This window comes from Triticum aestivum, chromosome 6A, assembly GCF_018294505.1.
Source record: "Triticum aestivum cultivar Chinese Spring chromosome 6A, IWGSC CS RefSeq v2.1, whole genome shotgun sequence".
Taxonomy (NCBI): domain Eukaryota; kingdom Viridiplantae; phylum Streptophyta; class Magnoliopsida; order Poales; family Poaceae; genus Triticum; species Triticum aestivum.
The window spans coordinates 361,137,711-361,152,727 of record NC_057809.1 but is presented as its reverse complement, the minus strand read 5'-3'; the positions used below and the strand labels follow the sequence as shown (position 1 = coordinate 361,152,727).

Sequence of the window (15,017 nt, the reverse complement as noted above, 5' to 3'; positions counted from 1 at the left end):
TCTTCATCAGCACCATCTCCTCTCAAAACCCTAGTTCATCTCTTGTATCCAATTCTTGTCTCCAAGTCCGGGATTGGTGCTAGTAGGTTGCTAGTAGTGTTAATTACTCCTTGTAGTTGATGATAGTTGGTTTAATTGGTGGAAGATCATATGTTCAGATCCTATATGCACATTAATACCCCTCTAATTATGAACATGTTTATGCTTTGTGAGTAGTTACTTTTGTTCCTGAGGACATGGGAGAAGTCTTGCTATTAGTAGTCATGTGAATTTGGTACTCGTTCAATATTTTGATGAGATGTATGTTGTCTCTCCTCTAGTGGTGTTATGTGAACGTCGACTACATGACACTTAATCATTATTTGGGCCTAGAGGAAGGCATTGGGAAGTAATAAGTAGATGATGGGTTGCTAGAGTGACAGAAGCTTAAACCCTAGTTTATGCGTTGCTTTGTAAGGGGCTGATTTGGATCCATATGTTTCATGCTATGGTTAGGTTTACCTTAATACTTTTGTTGTAGTTGCGGATGCTTGAAATAGAGGTTAATCATAAGTGGGATGCTTGTCCAAGTAAGGGCAGTACCCAAGCACCGGTCCACCCACATACCAAATTATCAAAGTACCGAACGCGAATCATATGAGCGTGATGAAAACTAGCTTGACGATATTCCCATGTGTCCTCGGGAGCGCTTTACATCATATAAGAGTTTGTCCAGGCTTGTCCTTTGCTACAAAAAGGATTGGGACACTTGCTGAACTTTATTTACTTTTGTTACTTGTTGCTCGTTACAAACTATCCTATCACAAAACCATCTGTTACCACTTATTTCAGTACTTGCAGAGAATACCTTGCTGGAAACCGCTTATCATTTCCTTCTGCTCCTCGTTGGGTTAGACACTCTTACTTATCGAAAGGACTACGATCGATCCCTTATACTTTTGGGTCATCAAGGGACGTCATCGAGCTGAACATGTGCTAAACTCGGAGGTGCCGTACGTTCGATACTAGATCGGTTGGATGGTGAAGATGTTCGACTACATCAATCGCGTTAACCTAACGCTTCCGCTTTCGGTCTACGAGGGTATGTGGACACACTCTCCCCCTCTCGTTGCTATGCATCTCCTAGATAGATCTTGCGTGATCGTAGGATTTTTTTTTGAAATTGCATGCTATGTTACCCAACAATTTTGAGTATGTGTTCATTGACAGAACTATTCTCCTCCATCTTGTAGCTATAGAACTTGTTGGAGACTTCATATCTCTCAACCCGGGCATTAGCTTGAAATATCAATTTCAGCTCTTGGAACATCGCATATGCTCCGTGACGTTCAAAACGTCTTTGAAGTCCTGGTTCTAAGCCGTAAAGCATGGCACACTGAACTATTGAGTAGTCATCAGATTGAGTCTGCCAGACGTTCATAACATCTGCAGTAGCTCGTGCAGCAGGTCTGTCACCTAGAGGAGCATCAAGGACATCATTCTTCTATGCAGCAATGAGGATAGTCCTCAAGTTATGGACCTAATGCGTGTAGTTGCTACCACCATCTTTCAACTTAGCTTTCTCTAGGAATGCATTAAAATTCAGGGGAACGGTAGCACATGCCATGATTTACAACATAGATATGCAAAAACTATTTAAGAGTAAGTTCATGATAAATTAAGTTCAATTAATCAAATTACTAATGAACTCCCACTTAAATAAACATCCCTCAAGTTATGTAAGTGATTCATGATCCAAATCAACTAACCCATGTCCGATCATCACATGAGATGGGGTAGTCATCAATGGTGAACATATATATGTTAATCACATCTACTATATGACTCACGTTTGACCTTTCGGTCTCCAGTGTTCCGAGACCATATCTGTACATGCTAAGCTCGTCAAGTTTAACCCAAGTATTCTGCGTGTGTAAAACTGTCTTACACCCGTTGTATCTGAACGTAGAGTCTATCACACCCGATCATCATGAGGTGCTTTAAAACAATGAACTTTGGCAACGGTGCATATTTGGGGAGAACACTTTATCTTGAAATTTAGTGAATGGATCATCTTATAATGCAAGCAAAATAAGATGCATAAAGGATAAACATCACATGCAATCAAAATATGTGACATGATATGGCCATTAACATCTTGTGCTTTTGATCACCATCTCCGAAGCATCATCATGATCTCCATCGTCACCAGCTCGACACCTTGATCTCCATCGTTGCATTGGGTTCATCTCGCCAACTGTTGCTTCTACAACTATTGCTAATGCATAGCCATAAAGTAAAGCAATTACATGGTGCTTGCATTTCATACAATAATTAAGAGACAACCCTAAGGCTCTTGCGGGTTGTCGATATTACAAAACATGATCATCTCATACAACAACGTATATCACATCACTTCTTGATCATATCACATCACAACATGCCATGCAAAAACAAGTTAGACATCCTCTACTTTCTTGTTGCAAGTTTTGCGTGGCTGCTACGGGCTTCTTGCAAGAACCGTTCTTAAGTACGCAAAACCACAATGGTGATTATCAATTTTGCTGTTTTAACCTTCTTCAAGGACCGGTCGTAGTCAAATTCGATTCATGTAAAGTAGGAGAAACAGACACCCGCCAGCCACCTTTATGCAAAACAAGTTGCATGCCAGTCGGTGGAATCGGTCTCATGTGGGTGGACATGTATGGTTAGTCTGGGATGCTTCATTCCACAATATTGCCGAATCAAAATAAGATGTTGGTGGTAAGCACTTTGACCATCACTACCCACAACTCCTTTGTGTTCTACTCATGCATATCATCTACGGATAGACCTGGCTGGGATGCCACTGTTGGGGAAAGTTGCATGGAAACAAAAAATTTCTACGCACACGCAAGATCTATCCATGGAGATGCATAACTACGAGAAGGGGAGAGCATATTCATACCCTTGAAGATCGCTAAGCGGCAGCGTTTATCAATGTGGTTGATGTAGTCGTAGACCTTCACGATCCGTCCCGATCAAGTAACGAACGTACGGCACCTCCGTGTTCAGCACACGTTCAACTCGATGACGTCCTCGCCTTCTCGATCCAACAAGAGAGAGCGAAGTAGTAGATGAGTTTCGACAGCACGACGACGTGGTGACGGTGGTGGTGAAGAACAATCTCCGTAGGGCTTCGCCAAGCATAACGAAAACTATGATGGAGGAAAAACTAGAGGGAACGGGGTTGCTGGCACACGACTTGGTGAATCTTGATGTTTCTTGGGTGCTAGCCCTGCTCCTCCATTTATATGTTGAGCCCTAGGGTCGAAACTTGGAGTAAAAGCCTCCTCAAAGTAGGTTTTGTCCGAAAGGCAAGAGTCCTTCTCGGACTCTAGGACCAGACGCCAGGGTCCCTGGCCTCCGCAAAACTGCCTTTTGCACTTACCAAAAACCTCGTGGGCTTTACCCCTTGGCCCAAATAAAGTGTTCTCACACCAGAACATTTCGGGAAACATTCGAAATCCCTTCCGGTGAATTCCGGAACCTTTTCGGAAGCCAAGCACTATTATCCCATGTATCAATCTTTACCTCCAGACTATTCCGGAGCTCCTCGTCATGTCCATGATCTTATTACAAACTCCGAACAACATTCGATCACCAACATACATAACTCATATAATACTATATCGTCAACGAATGTTAAGCGCGCGGACCCTATAGTTTTGAGAATGATGTAGACATGACCGAGACGCCTCTCTGGTCAATAACCAATAGTAGAACCTGGATGCCCATATTGGTTCCTACATATTCTACGAAGATATTTATCATTCGAACCTTATGACAACATACGTAATTCCCTTTGTCTATCGGTTTGTTACTTGCCCGAGATTCTATCGTCGGTATCCTCATACCTAGTTCAATCTCATTACCGGCAAGTCTCTTTACTCATTCCATAATACACCATCTCGTAACTAACTCCTTAGTCACATTGCTTACAAGCTTCTTGTGATATGTATTACCGAGAGGGCCCAAAGATACCTCTCCGATACACGGAGTGACAAATCCTAATCTTGATCCATGCCAACTCAACAGACACCTTCGGAGATACCTGTAGAGCATCTTTATGATCACCCAGTTACGTTGTGACGTTTGATAGCACATAAGGTATTCCTCGGTATTCGGGAGTTGCATGATCTCATAGTCGAAGGAATATGTATTTGACATTAAGAAAGCAATAGCAATAAATTAAACGGTCATATGCTAAGCTAACGAATGGGTCTTGTCCATCACATCATTCTCCTAATGATGTGATCCCGTTATCAGTGACAACACATGTCTATGATTAGGAAACCTTAACCATCTTTGATCAACGAGCTAGTATAGTAGAGGCTTTACTAGGGACACGGTATTTGTTTATGTATCCACACATATATTAATTTTCCGATCAATACAATTCTAGCATGAATAATAAACCTTTATCATGATAAGGAAATATAATAATAACAACTTTATTATTGCCTCTAGGGCATATTTCCATCACCCTCGTCCTACGCAGTCATGGCGGAAGAGCAGCTTGTGTCGTCTGTGTCGGCGTTGCGACAGGTGTAGGAGTACTAACGGTGCAGATTTTCGTCAGTACCCTCGGCGGGGTGCCTTGCGTAGCTGAAAGTCAAATATCGGAGGTCACACGAGGTATTTACCCAAGTTTGGGCCTTCGAAGAGTAATACCCTACGTCCTACACTCTTGCTTGTTGTTATTCATGGTGGGGGATACCTCGTGCATGGGATTACAATGGTGTAAGGAGAGATGACTACCGAGAGTTGTTCTACCAGACAGTAGATGACAATGCGAGCCTCCTAGCCTTCCCTTATGTACACGGTGGAGGCTAAGGTTTTACATGGGGAGATGCGATCTAGGAATGGGCCCTCCGACGACTCTTGCGTGTTATGTGGTCAACATGAAGATGCCAACCACATATTTTTTAACTATCACCTCGCTCGCTTTGCTTGGAGTGCGGTTAGGGAGGCTTTCGGTCAGAACTGGAATCCCCGCTCAGCCTTGGACCTGCGCGCTTTGCTAGTCGCTCATAGGGGTGGCTTCGGCCGTGTCTTATGGAGTTGCGTCGGAGCTTTGTTGTGGTCCATTTGGACCACTCGCAATAAGATGACTATCGAGCACAAATTTCCTTCTCACCCGGCTGACATTATTTTCAAATGCCACTTATTTCTTCAGACATGGACGCCGTTGGGGAAACGGCGTGATGCGGATCGGATGACGGAGGCTATGGAGCGGATTCGGTTGATCCAGATTGATACCCGTCACTAGCCTGCTGTAGGTTCTGACCTTTTGGTCCGGCCTAGTGCTTTATGTTGCTTCTCTCCCATTTGCAGGCTTCGGCCGGTAGCATGTACCGTATCTTGGCTGCGGCCGTTTTATCTTTGTTGTTATGTGTTGAACCTGTTGGATCTTGCCTTATGTGGGCTTTATTAATTTAAAACCGGACGCTTTTAGCGTCTTCGTTCTAAAAAAATGCGATCTAGGTGCCCGCCGCCGTCAACTTGGAGGCCAAGATGATCCAGGGACGTCTATCCCTTCCTCCGGGATCGTTACTGTCGTTGGGTATATGGTGGGCCCATCGGCAGGCCGGCTGTTGGGCACAGTGAGTAGCCCCCGAGCGCGTCAAAGGTCACGGAAGTTAGTCTTTGAGATCTTTGGTGGGCTCTTTTCTCTGTAGAGCTCCATCTTCAAAAAATGCTTTGTTGGGGGACCGGCCTCTTGGAGTTCTTGTTGCGCGTAGCTTCAGGAGTGCCTGTGCTGCGTATGACTCTTCCGAGCGGGCCTGCAGGGAAACAGAGGCCAACCTTCGCGCGAACCGGTTGCTTTGTAGACGGAGTGGTCCGCTCCCCGATAATTGCTAAGCGCACATTAGATATTGGATTAGATTAATTGTGACGGTTAGATCTAATTAGATGAGACTAATGAGAAAAAGGTCCCCCCGCTTTGTATTACAAAGCAAACATCCGATACAATCGATGATAGGTGCTGGGACAGAAGCAGCACAACCACGCTCAAAAAGAAAAGAAAGAGAAAAAAATAAAAGAAACAAATGCCGATAATGGCGGATCGACAAAGACGACGGAGCCTCGTGACCACTGCTTCCACCAAAAATCGTCCCCCCAAGCTCTGAGACTCCGAAGCACCGGTACCAATCAACACCTCCAAGAAGGGACGCGACGATGACGACGCTGATGCCAAGGGTTTCCCTCGGTACACGGTGAGGAAAGAGGAAGGGTAGCCCCGACGCCCTCCAGGAAGGTCCGATGGCACCCTCAGGCGCCACCGCGTCGGTGTCGGTCAAGCCAACAGGGATTTCTCCCGATCCCATCCTCCACCTCAGGCACTCCAGTGCTCGCCACCAAACCGACTGCCACCCTGTGCACACAGACACGAAGCTTCCCACGCTGTCTCACCACGGCACCGCGAAGATGGCCTACACAGCGAGGAAGGGGAGCCGGGACTAGGGCAGCAGCACCCTCAGCATACTAGAGGCCCCGACCTCCACCGTCCACGACGGTAGCCGACCGGACGCCAAAGCGGGAGCCTGCCGGGCCCGTGACCCCACAGGTCCGGCCGGGCCCTCAGAGGCCCGGACAACTCCCGCCTCCACGCCGCAGCTGGCATGCCGTCGGCGTCGCTACCCCCCGTCTGAGCTGCTCCACCACCTCACCACACAGACGACGATGAAGCCATGCCGGGGGCCGCCCCGCTAGGACCACCGGCCAACCAGCGCCACCACGCCGTCTCGCCGCCAAGGGGCCGCGCCACCACCGGGCGAGCCGCCGGCCACCGCATCGGGACGCCGAGCCGTCATCAGGCCGAGGGGCACCACCGCCGCCCCCATGCCCCAGGCAGGGAGCCGCGCGCGCGGGGACAGGCAGGCCCCGCCGCCGCCAACACCACCCGGCCAGCGCCGGGGGCGCCTGTCGACGACGGCAGGGAGGGAAGGAGCGACGAGGGCGGCCGAAGGGGAGGCAGGGCTCGCGCCGCCCCGACCACCTCCCGGGGAGTCGGCACGGAGCGGATCCGAGGAAAGTGGGGGGAGGGGAGGAGGGGACGGGGGCGGGGGCGGCCGGCGGCGGCGGGGCCTAGGTATAAATGTTTGCTCTTTTATAAATAGTATAGATATAGCATCAATTCATATATGTAAGTCATAAGTTACGTTTACATTATTTTTTGTGTTGATTGTATATGTGTTCGGCGATTGCAACATAAATACGTAACGCACCCTTTATTTCTTTTGTCATAGAAACGACATTCTTTTGAATGCAGTTCAATTTTTTTCTATTTCATATTATCTGTATTTTCTACTACTTTAGTTTATTCACTTGTGTTAGTTTTAGATATTTTTGTCGTAAGGTTCCCGCAACAATGCACGGGGTATCATCACAGGTACTTTCTCCATTTCTAAATGTAAGTTTTTTAGAGATTTCAATAAAGATGCCATATTTTAGAGTACAGATTCATTTATTTTGTTTTATGTGTAGTTCATATTAAAATTTTCAGAAAGAGTTATATTTAGAAACGAAGGAAGTATATATTAGAAAAAAGAAAAGAAAATAGGGTCATCAAGCTGTTTCTTCCCTCGTCCGCCACCCACCTGCTTTGTACCACATCACACGTATCACCAGGATCCATCGATGCAATTCGGGAAAAAAAGGAAAACGTGGGAACTGGAATATCCCCACTTCTCCGCGGAACCCCCCACCATTTCTCCTCTCTGCTCTCAAGCTCGCTCGCACCAATGGCCGGCTCCCGGCTCGTCCATCTCTTCCTTCTCATCCTCTTCTTCCCCTCCCTCCGCGCCGCCCCCAACACCACCGCCGTGGTGTCCAGGATCGCATTTGGCTCCTGCGCCAACCAGAGCGCGCCCCAGGTGCTCGACGGAACGCCCGCTGCACCGCCTGGCCTCAACTTTCTTGCCCTTGCTTGAGTGGATGGAGGTGACGGGGGTCTGTTTGCTGTTGTTTCCTTGCAGCCCGTGTGGGAGGCCATCGTGGGGTTCGACCCGCAGGTCTTCATCTGGCTCGGGGACAACGTCTACGGGGACAACAAGCGCCCGTTCCGGGTGTTCGGGAGGGAGCGCACGGTGGGGCCCTGGAGGAACGTGCCGCGCTTCTACCCGGCGACCGAGGAGGAGCTGCGCCGGAAGTACGAGCTGGCCAAGGCTAACCCGGGGTACGCCAAGCTGAGGGAGAGGGCTAGGGTGAGCTCCCCGTCGTTTGCTCTCTTGAAATTGCTAGCTGTGGTCAATTGCCATTGCCTGTGTATTCGGTAGTCGGTCGTTAGATTTTGTTTCTTTAGGGTCGACCAGGACCAGTTCCGTTTCCTGATGGCACCAACTGTTGTTGCTAGTGACTTCACTGTCTTGTGAGATTTTGCTTCTTTATTAGTACAGGGTTAAATAGTCCATTGTTTTGTCTGGTCTCTGTGTCTGCAAGTCCAAAACATGGTTTGTTGGAGCTGGGTGGGGGAGGTTTCTTGTGGTTTTGGGGTTGTGTTTGTCTTCATTACAAAATTCAATATCATGCAATGCAGTATGTTGATGACACTGATTATTCCACAGCAGTGAGGGAGTCAATTTCATGCTATCTAGAATATTAATCTACTACAACTGAGCAGTGAGGAGTAGGCTGCCACAAAATTTTATTTGTTCATTTTATTGCTCAGTGCTATGTTTGCGAATCGGGACAGTTTTACATGAAGATTCCTGCAACTTTGTTACCGTTTCTTATTTCAAAATTTCCACTTTGACTAGTTAATTAAGAACTTGGCATCACTATTGTTCACTATAATGTGCAGGTCATTGGAACATGGGATGACCATGATTATGGAGTGAATGATGCAGGAAAGGAATATAGTGGGAAAGTGTTATCCCAAAGGCTTCTATTAGATTTCCTGGATGAAGACGAAGACAGTCCACGGTATATACGCATGACCGCTGGAATTAATTATGAGTTCTTGATCTTCTTTTGTCGGTCACTGCCTTGTAAATGATGGTGCTCCAGAATTCCTTTGTTTTTGCTTTATGATGTTTCTTGCAAATCTGTTTTTCCGCAGAATATTCGAATCTTCTATGAATATTTCAGGATCTTCACACCTAAAGTTGCAGGCCATCAGAAACCTCACAGTACTTCCTCTCTTGTTTATTTAGGAGGAAACAAGCAGGTGTTTATGCCTCATACATGTTTGGCCCCGAAGGAAAACGTGTAAAGGTAGAGTCTATAATACCATGTGCAACTTTTGCTGTAAAACTTGAAGTATTATATTTGCCAAACTCTTGTTCAAATAGGATGTCTCCACAGGCATACATAAACATGTTTGCGATTGTTCCAGTGTGCACCATGTTCCCCCTTTATCCTTATATAACTTGCAACCAAGTACCATTTCATAGGTTTCTAGAATATAAATATTTGAGCTCTTCTAGTTATCCCTTCAGCATCTTTTGCTTCATTATTTATATTCCTTACATGGAAACCCCCATCACAAGTTAGGTTTGTAACAACCTGGTACCTTGTGAATGCTGATTTGTGCTTGTCTTTTCAGTTGATGTTGCTTTTGCATATATAGTTTGTATGCTACTCCATATTTGTCAAGTCCAGCATGGTTAAACACAATACACTCATTGTTTATAACCAGTATAAAATAGCACCCTGGCAGATATAATGAGCACCGTCATAAGTTTTGAGTTGTTGATGTTAGAGTTATATTAGTGATGACTTTTGGTCTTTGCATTCTAGCCTTTTGGCATCCTCATGTACTTGTATATATGTTGCCTTTGGCCTCCTAATAATAATATTAAGTTGCTTTCGTAACATGGTATTAGAGCTCTAGGTATTTTTTTCGCACGTCGCAACTCGTGCTACTCCCGATCCAATCTCCTGCACGGCCGCCGTTGCTCTCTTTCTTGCCGGCCGTGATTTTGCTTTTGCTACACGTGCTTGACGTCCAATTAGCTGATCCATCGCTGTGTTGGATCCTATCGGAGTGTGTCCCGATCGATTGAGCCGCTGGCCGCTTGTATTCCTCCAAGGTCGCCGCCGGCCGTCTGTCTTCCTCCGCGGCTGCCGGCCGCCGGCCTCGTCCGCGCCCCTGCTGCCTTCCGCGGCGCCGTTGGTCGCCGGCCTCGTCCGCGCCGCTGCTGCCTTTCGCGGCGCCGTCGGCCATCGGCCTCGTCCGTGCCGCTGCTGCCTTCCGCTACTGTCCGCGGGCGCTCGAGTGGTCGTGCATCCGTTCATAGCTGCTGCTGTTTCGTGTCTAGGCATCCATCCGCTCCAGATCGAGAGCTCTCCAGATCAAGCAGAGGCAGCAGCTATCGGAGGTCAACTGCTCCGCCTCGGCTGTTCGTCTGCTGGATTGAATCGAGTCGCCGCAGTTGGTCTGTTTCGTTTTTGGCCTGGGGTGCTGCCTTTGGGACTCGGCTGTTGGCCTGAGGCCTGATTCTTTGGCTGTTGCCTGATCTTTTCGCTATTGTCAAAAAAATGGAAGAAAAAGAAACTGGCATGATGTTTCGGTCGGGCCTGCGTCTTCGTCGCCATCCACACACTTTCGAAGGCGTTCCCTATATTGATCCAGTCTCACACATGCGCCATTGCTCGGTGCTTGGTGCATGTCCGTCTGCGATGTTGTCCCCTTCAGAGTTCAACAGGCTGTGCTGGTCGCTATACGTCGACTCCTCTTGCAGCTTCCGTGCACGGCAGTGGCCGCTCTACGTCGACTCTTCCCACGACTTCCGCACCCGGTGATTGTCGCTCTACGTCGACACTCCTCTCGCGGCTTCCGTGTTTGGCGGTGACCGCTCTACGTCGACACCCTTAGTGGCTTTCTCATGCGGCTCTACGTTGACTCGCTACTCCCGGTCGACTCTGCATGCAGCTTCCACAGGTGGAGGCGATTGCTCATCATCGGCAGGTGTTTCTACCTCGACCTCTTCGGCCGTGTCCTTGTCTGTGCATGAGATTGCACAGCTGAAATGCATGCTTGATGCTTGGGATTCTTCACCGACGGTTTCTACAGGTTCTATGGCTAACTCTTCTAGCACTGAGAAACCACCTTCCACTCATTCAGGTACATCCCCATGGATTCTTGATACTGGAGCGTCTTTTCATATGACTTATGATTCTTCCACTTTGACCTCTATTCAACCTGTGGAGTCTCATGTTCGTGTTCTTACAGCTGATGGCACTCCCCTCCCTGTAGCTAGTCGAGGCACTCTTAGCACTTCTTCATTTCATGTTCCCTCTGTCGCTCATGTTCCTTGACTTACCATGCAACTCATATCTGGTGGTCAGATTGTTGACTCTAGTTGTAGGGTTATTCTCGACTTCGATTCATGTTCTATTCAGGATCGTCGCACGGGCGCTCTGCTTGGTGCTGGCCCTTGACGCTCTGATGGTCTCTGGGAGCTTGACTGGCTTCGTCTTCCCTCCGCTGCCACCGCCGCCAGTCTCACACCCCCTATAGCTGCATCTACCAGCTCTTTTCAGCAGTGGCATCATCGTCTTGGCCATTTATGTGGTTCTCGTCTCTCATCTTTGGTTCATCGCGGTGTTCTGGGGTCTGTCTCTCGTAACGCTTTGTTGGATTGTCTGGGTTGTTGGCTTGGTAAGCAGATTCAGTTACCCTATCCTCACAGTGAGTCGGTGTCCGAGCGTCCTTTTGATCTCATTCACTCTGATGTTTGGGGTCTGGCTCCCTTCGCTTCGAAAGGGGGTCATCGCTACTATATTATCTTTATAGATGATTTTTCTCGGTACACTTGGATCTATTTCATGTCTTCTCGTAGTGAGGTCTTACCTATATACAACCTTTTTGCCGCCATGGTTCATACCCAGTTTTCCACTCCTATTCGTGTTTTTCGCGCAGATTCAGCTGGTGAGTATATCTCCCATGCACTGCGAGGATTTCTTGCTGAGCAGGGTACTCTTACTCAGTTCTCTTGCCCTGGTGCTCATGCTCAGAATGGTGTGGCTGAGCACAAGCATCGTCACCTTCTTGAGACGGCGCGTGCAATGATGATTGCTACCTCTCTTCCGCCTCACTTTTGGGCTGAGGCTGTTACCACTTCCACCTATCTCATCAACATTCAACCTTCTGCTGCTCTACAAGGTGGTATTCCTCTCGAGCATCTTTTTGGTCGTTCTCCCGATTATTCGGCGCTCCATTCGTTTGGTTGCGTTTGCTATGTTTTGCTTGCCCCTAGTGAACGCACCAAATTGACCGCTTAGTCTGTTGAGTGTGTTTTTCTTGGATACAGTGATGAGCATAAGGGCTATCAGTGTTGGGATCCTGTCGGTCGCCGGATGCGTATTTCCCGGGATGTGACCTTTGATGAATCTCGTCCCTTCTACCCACGTCCATCCTGCTCGGCTTTTTTCTACGGAGGACATCTCTTTTCTTACATGTCCAGATACACCACCCTTTGTGCCAAGTATTCCTACTCCTCATCTTGCTGTTGCAGATCCGACCCCGTCCTCTCCTACGTTTTCTTCTCCTCCCTCATCGCATGACTCTCCACCTTCATCGTCGGTACCTTCCCCTTCTCCACCTTCATCACCGATACCTTCCCCTTCTCCACCTTCATTCGCCGATACATTCCCCTTCTCCACCTTCATCACCGATACATTCCCCGTCTCCACCTTCAGTGATTCGACCTCTTCCCTCATTTCCTTTCCATTATACTCGCCGTTCACATGTTGTGGATAAGTCTACAGATGTGCCTTCTACTTCTGATGTGTCGTCTTCCTCCTCTCACCCGACTTATGGTCTTCGTTCTCGGCCTTGTCCGCCCCCTGACCGTTATTCTCCTTCTCACTATGGTCTTTCCACCGTTCTTGAGCCGACTTCTTATCGAGATGCTATTGTTCATCCTGAATGGCAGTTTGCGATGGCAGAGGAGATTGCTGCCCTTGAGCGCAATGGCACGTGGGACCTGGTTTCTCTTCCTTCCCGTGTTCGTCCCATCACTTGTAAGTGGGTCTATAAGATTAAGACTCGCTCTGATGGTTCTCTTGAGCGTTATAAAGCTCGTCTTGTGGCTCGTGGCTTTCAGCAGGAGCATGGTCGTGATTACGATGAGACTTTTGCTCCTGTGGCCCATATGACTATTGTCCGCACACTTCTTGCCGTGGCCTCTGTTCACCACTAGTCTGTGTCTCAGCTTGATGTTAAGAATGCTTTTCTTAATGGTGAGTTGCGTGAGGAAGTTTATATGCAGCCACCACTTGGGTATTCAGTTCCTGATGGCATGGTTTGCCGTCTTCGTCGCTCTCTATATGGCCTTAAGCAAGCCCCCCGTGCTTGGTTTGAGCGTTTTGCCTCTATGGTCACTGCAGCTGGTTTTTCGCCCAGCGCTGTTTGTCCACCTTTCTGCTGGTGGTCGCACTCTTCTTCTATATGTTGATGACATGATCATCACCGGCGATGATTCTGAGTACATTGCCTTTGTTAAGGCCCGTCTCAGTGAGCAGTTTCTTATGTCTGAACTTGGTCCTCTATGTTACTTTCTTGGGATTGAGGTTTCCTCCACCTCTGATGGCTTTTCTATTTCCCAAGAAAAGTATATTCAGGATCTTCTTGCTCGTGCGGCTCTTAGTAATGAGCGCACTGCTGAGACTCCTATGGAGCTCAATGTTAACCTTCGCGCTTCTGATGGCGAGCTCTTGTCTGATCCGACGCGTTACCGTCATCTTGTTGGGAGTCTTGTCTATCTTGCTGTCACTCGTCCGGATATCTCATATCTGTCCATATTTTGAGCCAGTTTGTTTCGCTCCCACTTCAGTTCACTATAGTCACCTTCTTCGTGTTCTACGATATCTTCGTGGCACGATCTCTCATCGTCTCCTTTCCCCCCGTTCTAGCTCATTACAGCTCCAAGCCTATTCAGATGCTACGTGGGCTAGTGATCCTTCGGATCGCCGTTCACTTTCTGCTTACTATGTTTTTCTTGGTGGTTCTCTCATTGACTGGAAGACGAAGAAACAGACTGTAGTTTCCCGTTCGAGTGCTGAGGCCGAGTTGAGAGCTATGGCTCTTCTGACGGCAGAGGTGACTTGGTTACGATGGCTACTGGAGGATTTTGGTGTTTCTGTTACTACACCTACCACTCTCTTGTCCGACAGTACAGGTGCTATCAACATTGCACGGGACCCCATGAAGCATGAGCTTACCAAGCATATTGGTGTTGATGCTTCCTACGTGCGCGCTGTTGTGCAGGATCATGTTATTGCTCTTCAGTATGTACCTTCCGAGTTACAGCTAGCGGACTTCTTCACGAAGGCACAGACTAGAGCACACCATAGATTTCACCTCTCCAAACTCAGTGTTGTGGATCCACCATGAGTTGGAGGGGGGGGGGGGTGTTAGAGTTATATTAGTGATGACTTTTGGTCTTTTGCATTCTAGCCTTTTGGCATCCTCATGTACTTGTATATATGTTGCCTTTGGCCTCCTAATAATATTAAGTTGCTTTCGTAACAGTTGACAACTTCTACATGCTCTAAAAGGGTTATTTATCAGTCAAAATCACAAAAGTGAACCAGTGTGTTTGCAAATTTCATTGAAGATTCCCCTTCACTATTAATTTTAGGTGCACTACAGATATTTATACATTATTACAGGTAATAATGTTGGACACCAGATATCACAGAGACCCACTCTTAAGTGATGGAACTATACTTGGAGATCCTCAGTGGCAGTGGCTGGAGAGGGAGCTACGTGGTCCTCAGTCAGAGATGACCATCATTGGATCTTCAATTCAGGTAAATATATTCTCTCACTAGTCCTAAAATAGACACAGGGTAAACTCTGGTGGAAATGGATATAGGATACTGCAAAGTATGTGTTAGAAGGGATAGAGAGGGATTGGTGAAATCGTTGATATATTGCTTGAGCCTCGTGGGCATATATATATGAGTACATGATCATCTTGGAGTAGCAAGGTAGAATAAATCTTACACTATCTTATGTTCCCTAAATAAACATTATACTCAACAAC

General features: G+C 47.5%; 1 protein-coding gene across 2 annotated transcripts in view; it reads left to right on the top strand.

Annotated features, from left to right (window-relative positions):
* Positions 1-7,648: 7,648 nt before the first annotated feature.
* LOC123127551 (alkaline phosphatase D) overlaps positions 7,649-15,017 on the top strand; it is a 12,334-nt gene continuing 4,965 nt past the window's right edge. For both annotated transcript variants that reach the window (XR_006462598.1, XM_044547285.1), the window contains exons 1-5: positions 7,649-7,898; positions 8,001-8,228; positions 8,825-8,946; positions 9,177-9,237; positions 14,641-14,781. Coding sequence is in view for 1 of the 2 variants with exons in the window: in XM_044547285.1 (XP_044403220.1) it covers positions 7,767-7,898; positions 8,001-8,228; positions 8,825-8,946; positions 9,177-9,237; positions 14,641-14,781 (684 nt within the window). In the remaining variant the exon portion in view is untranslated. The remainder of the gene's footprint in view (positions 7,899-8,000; positions 8,229-8,824; positions 8,947-9,176; positions 9,238-14,640; positions 14,782-15,017) is intronic.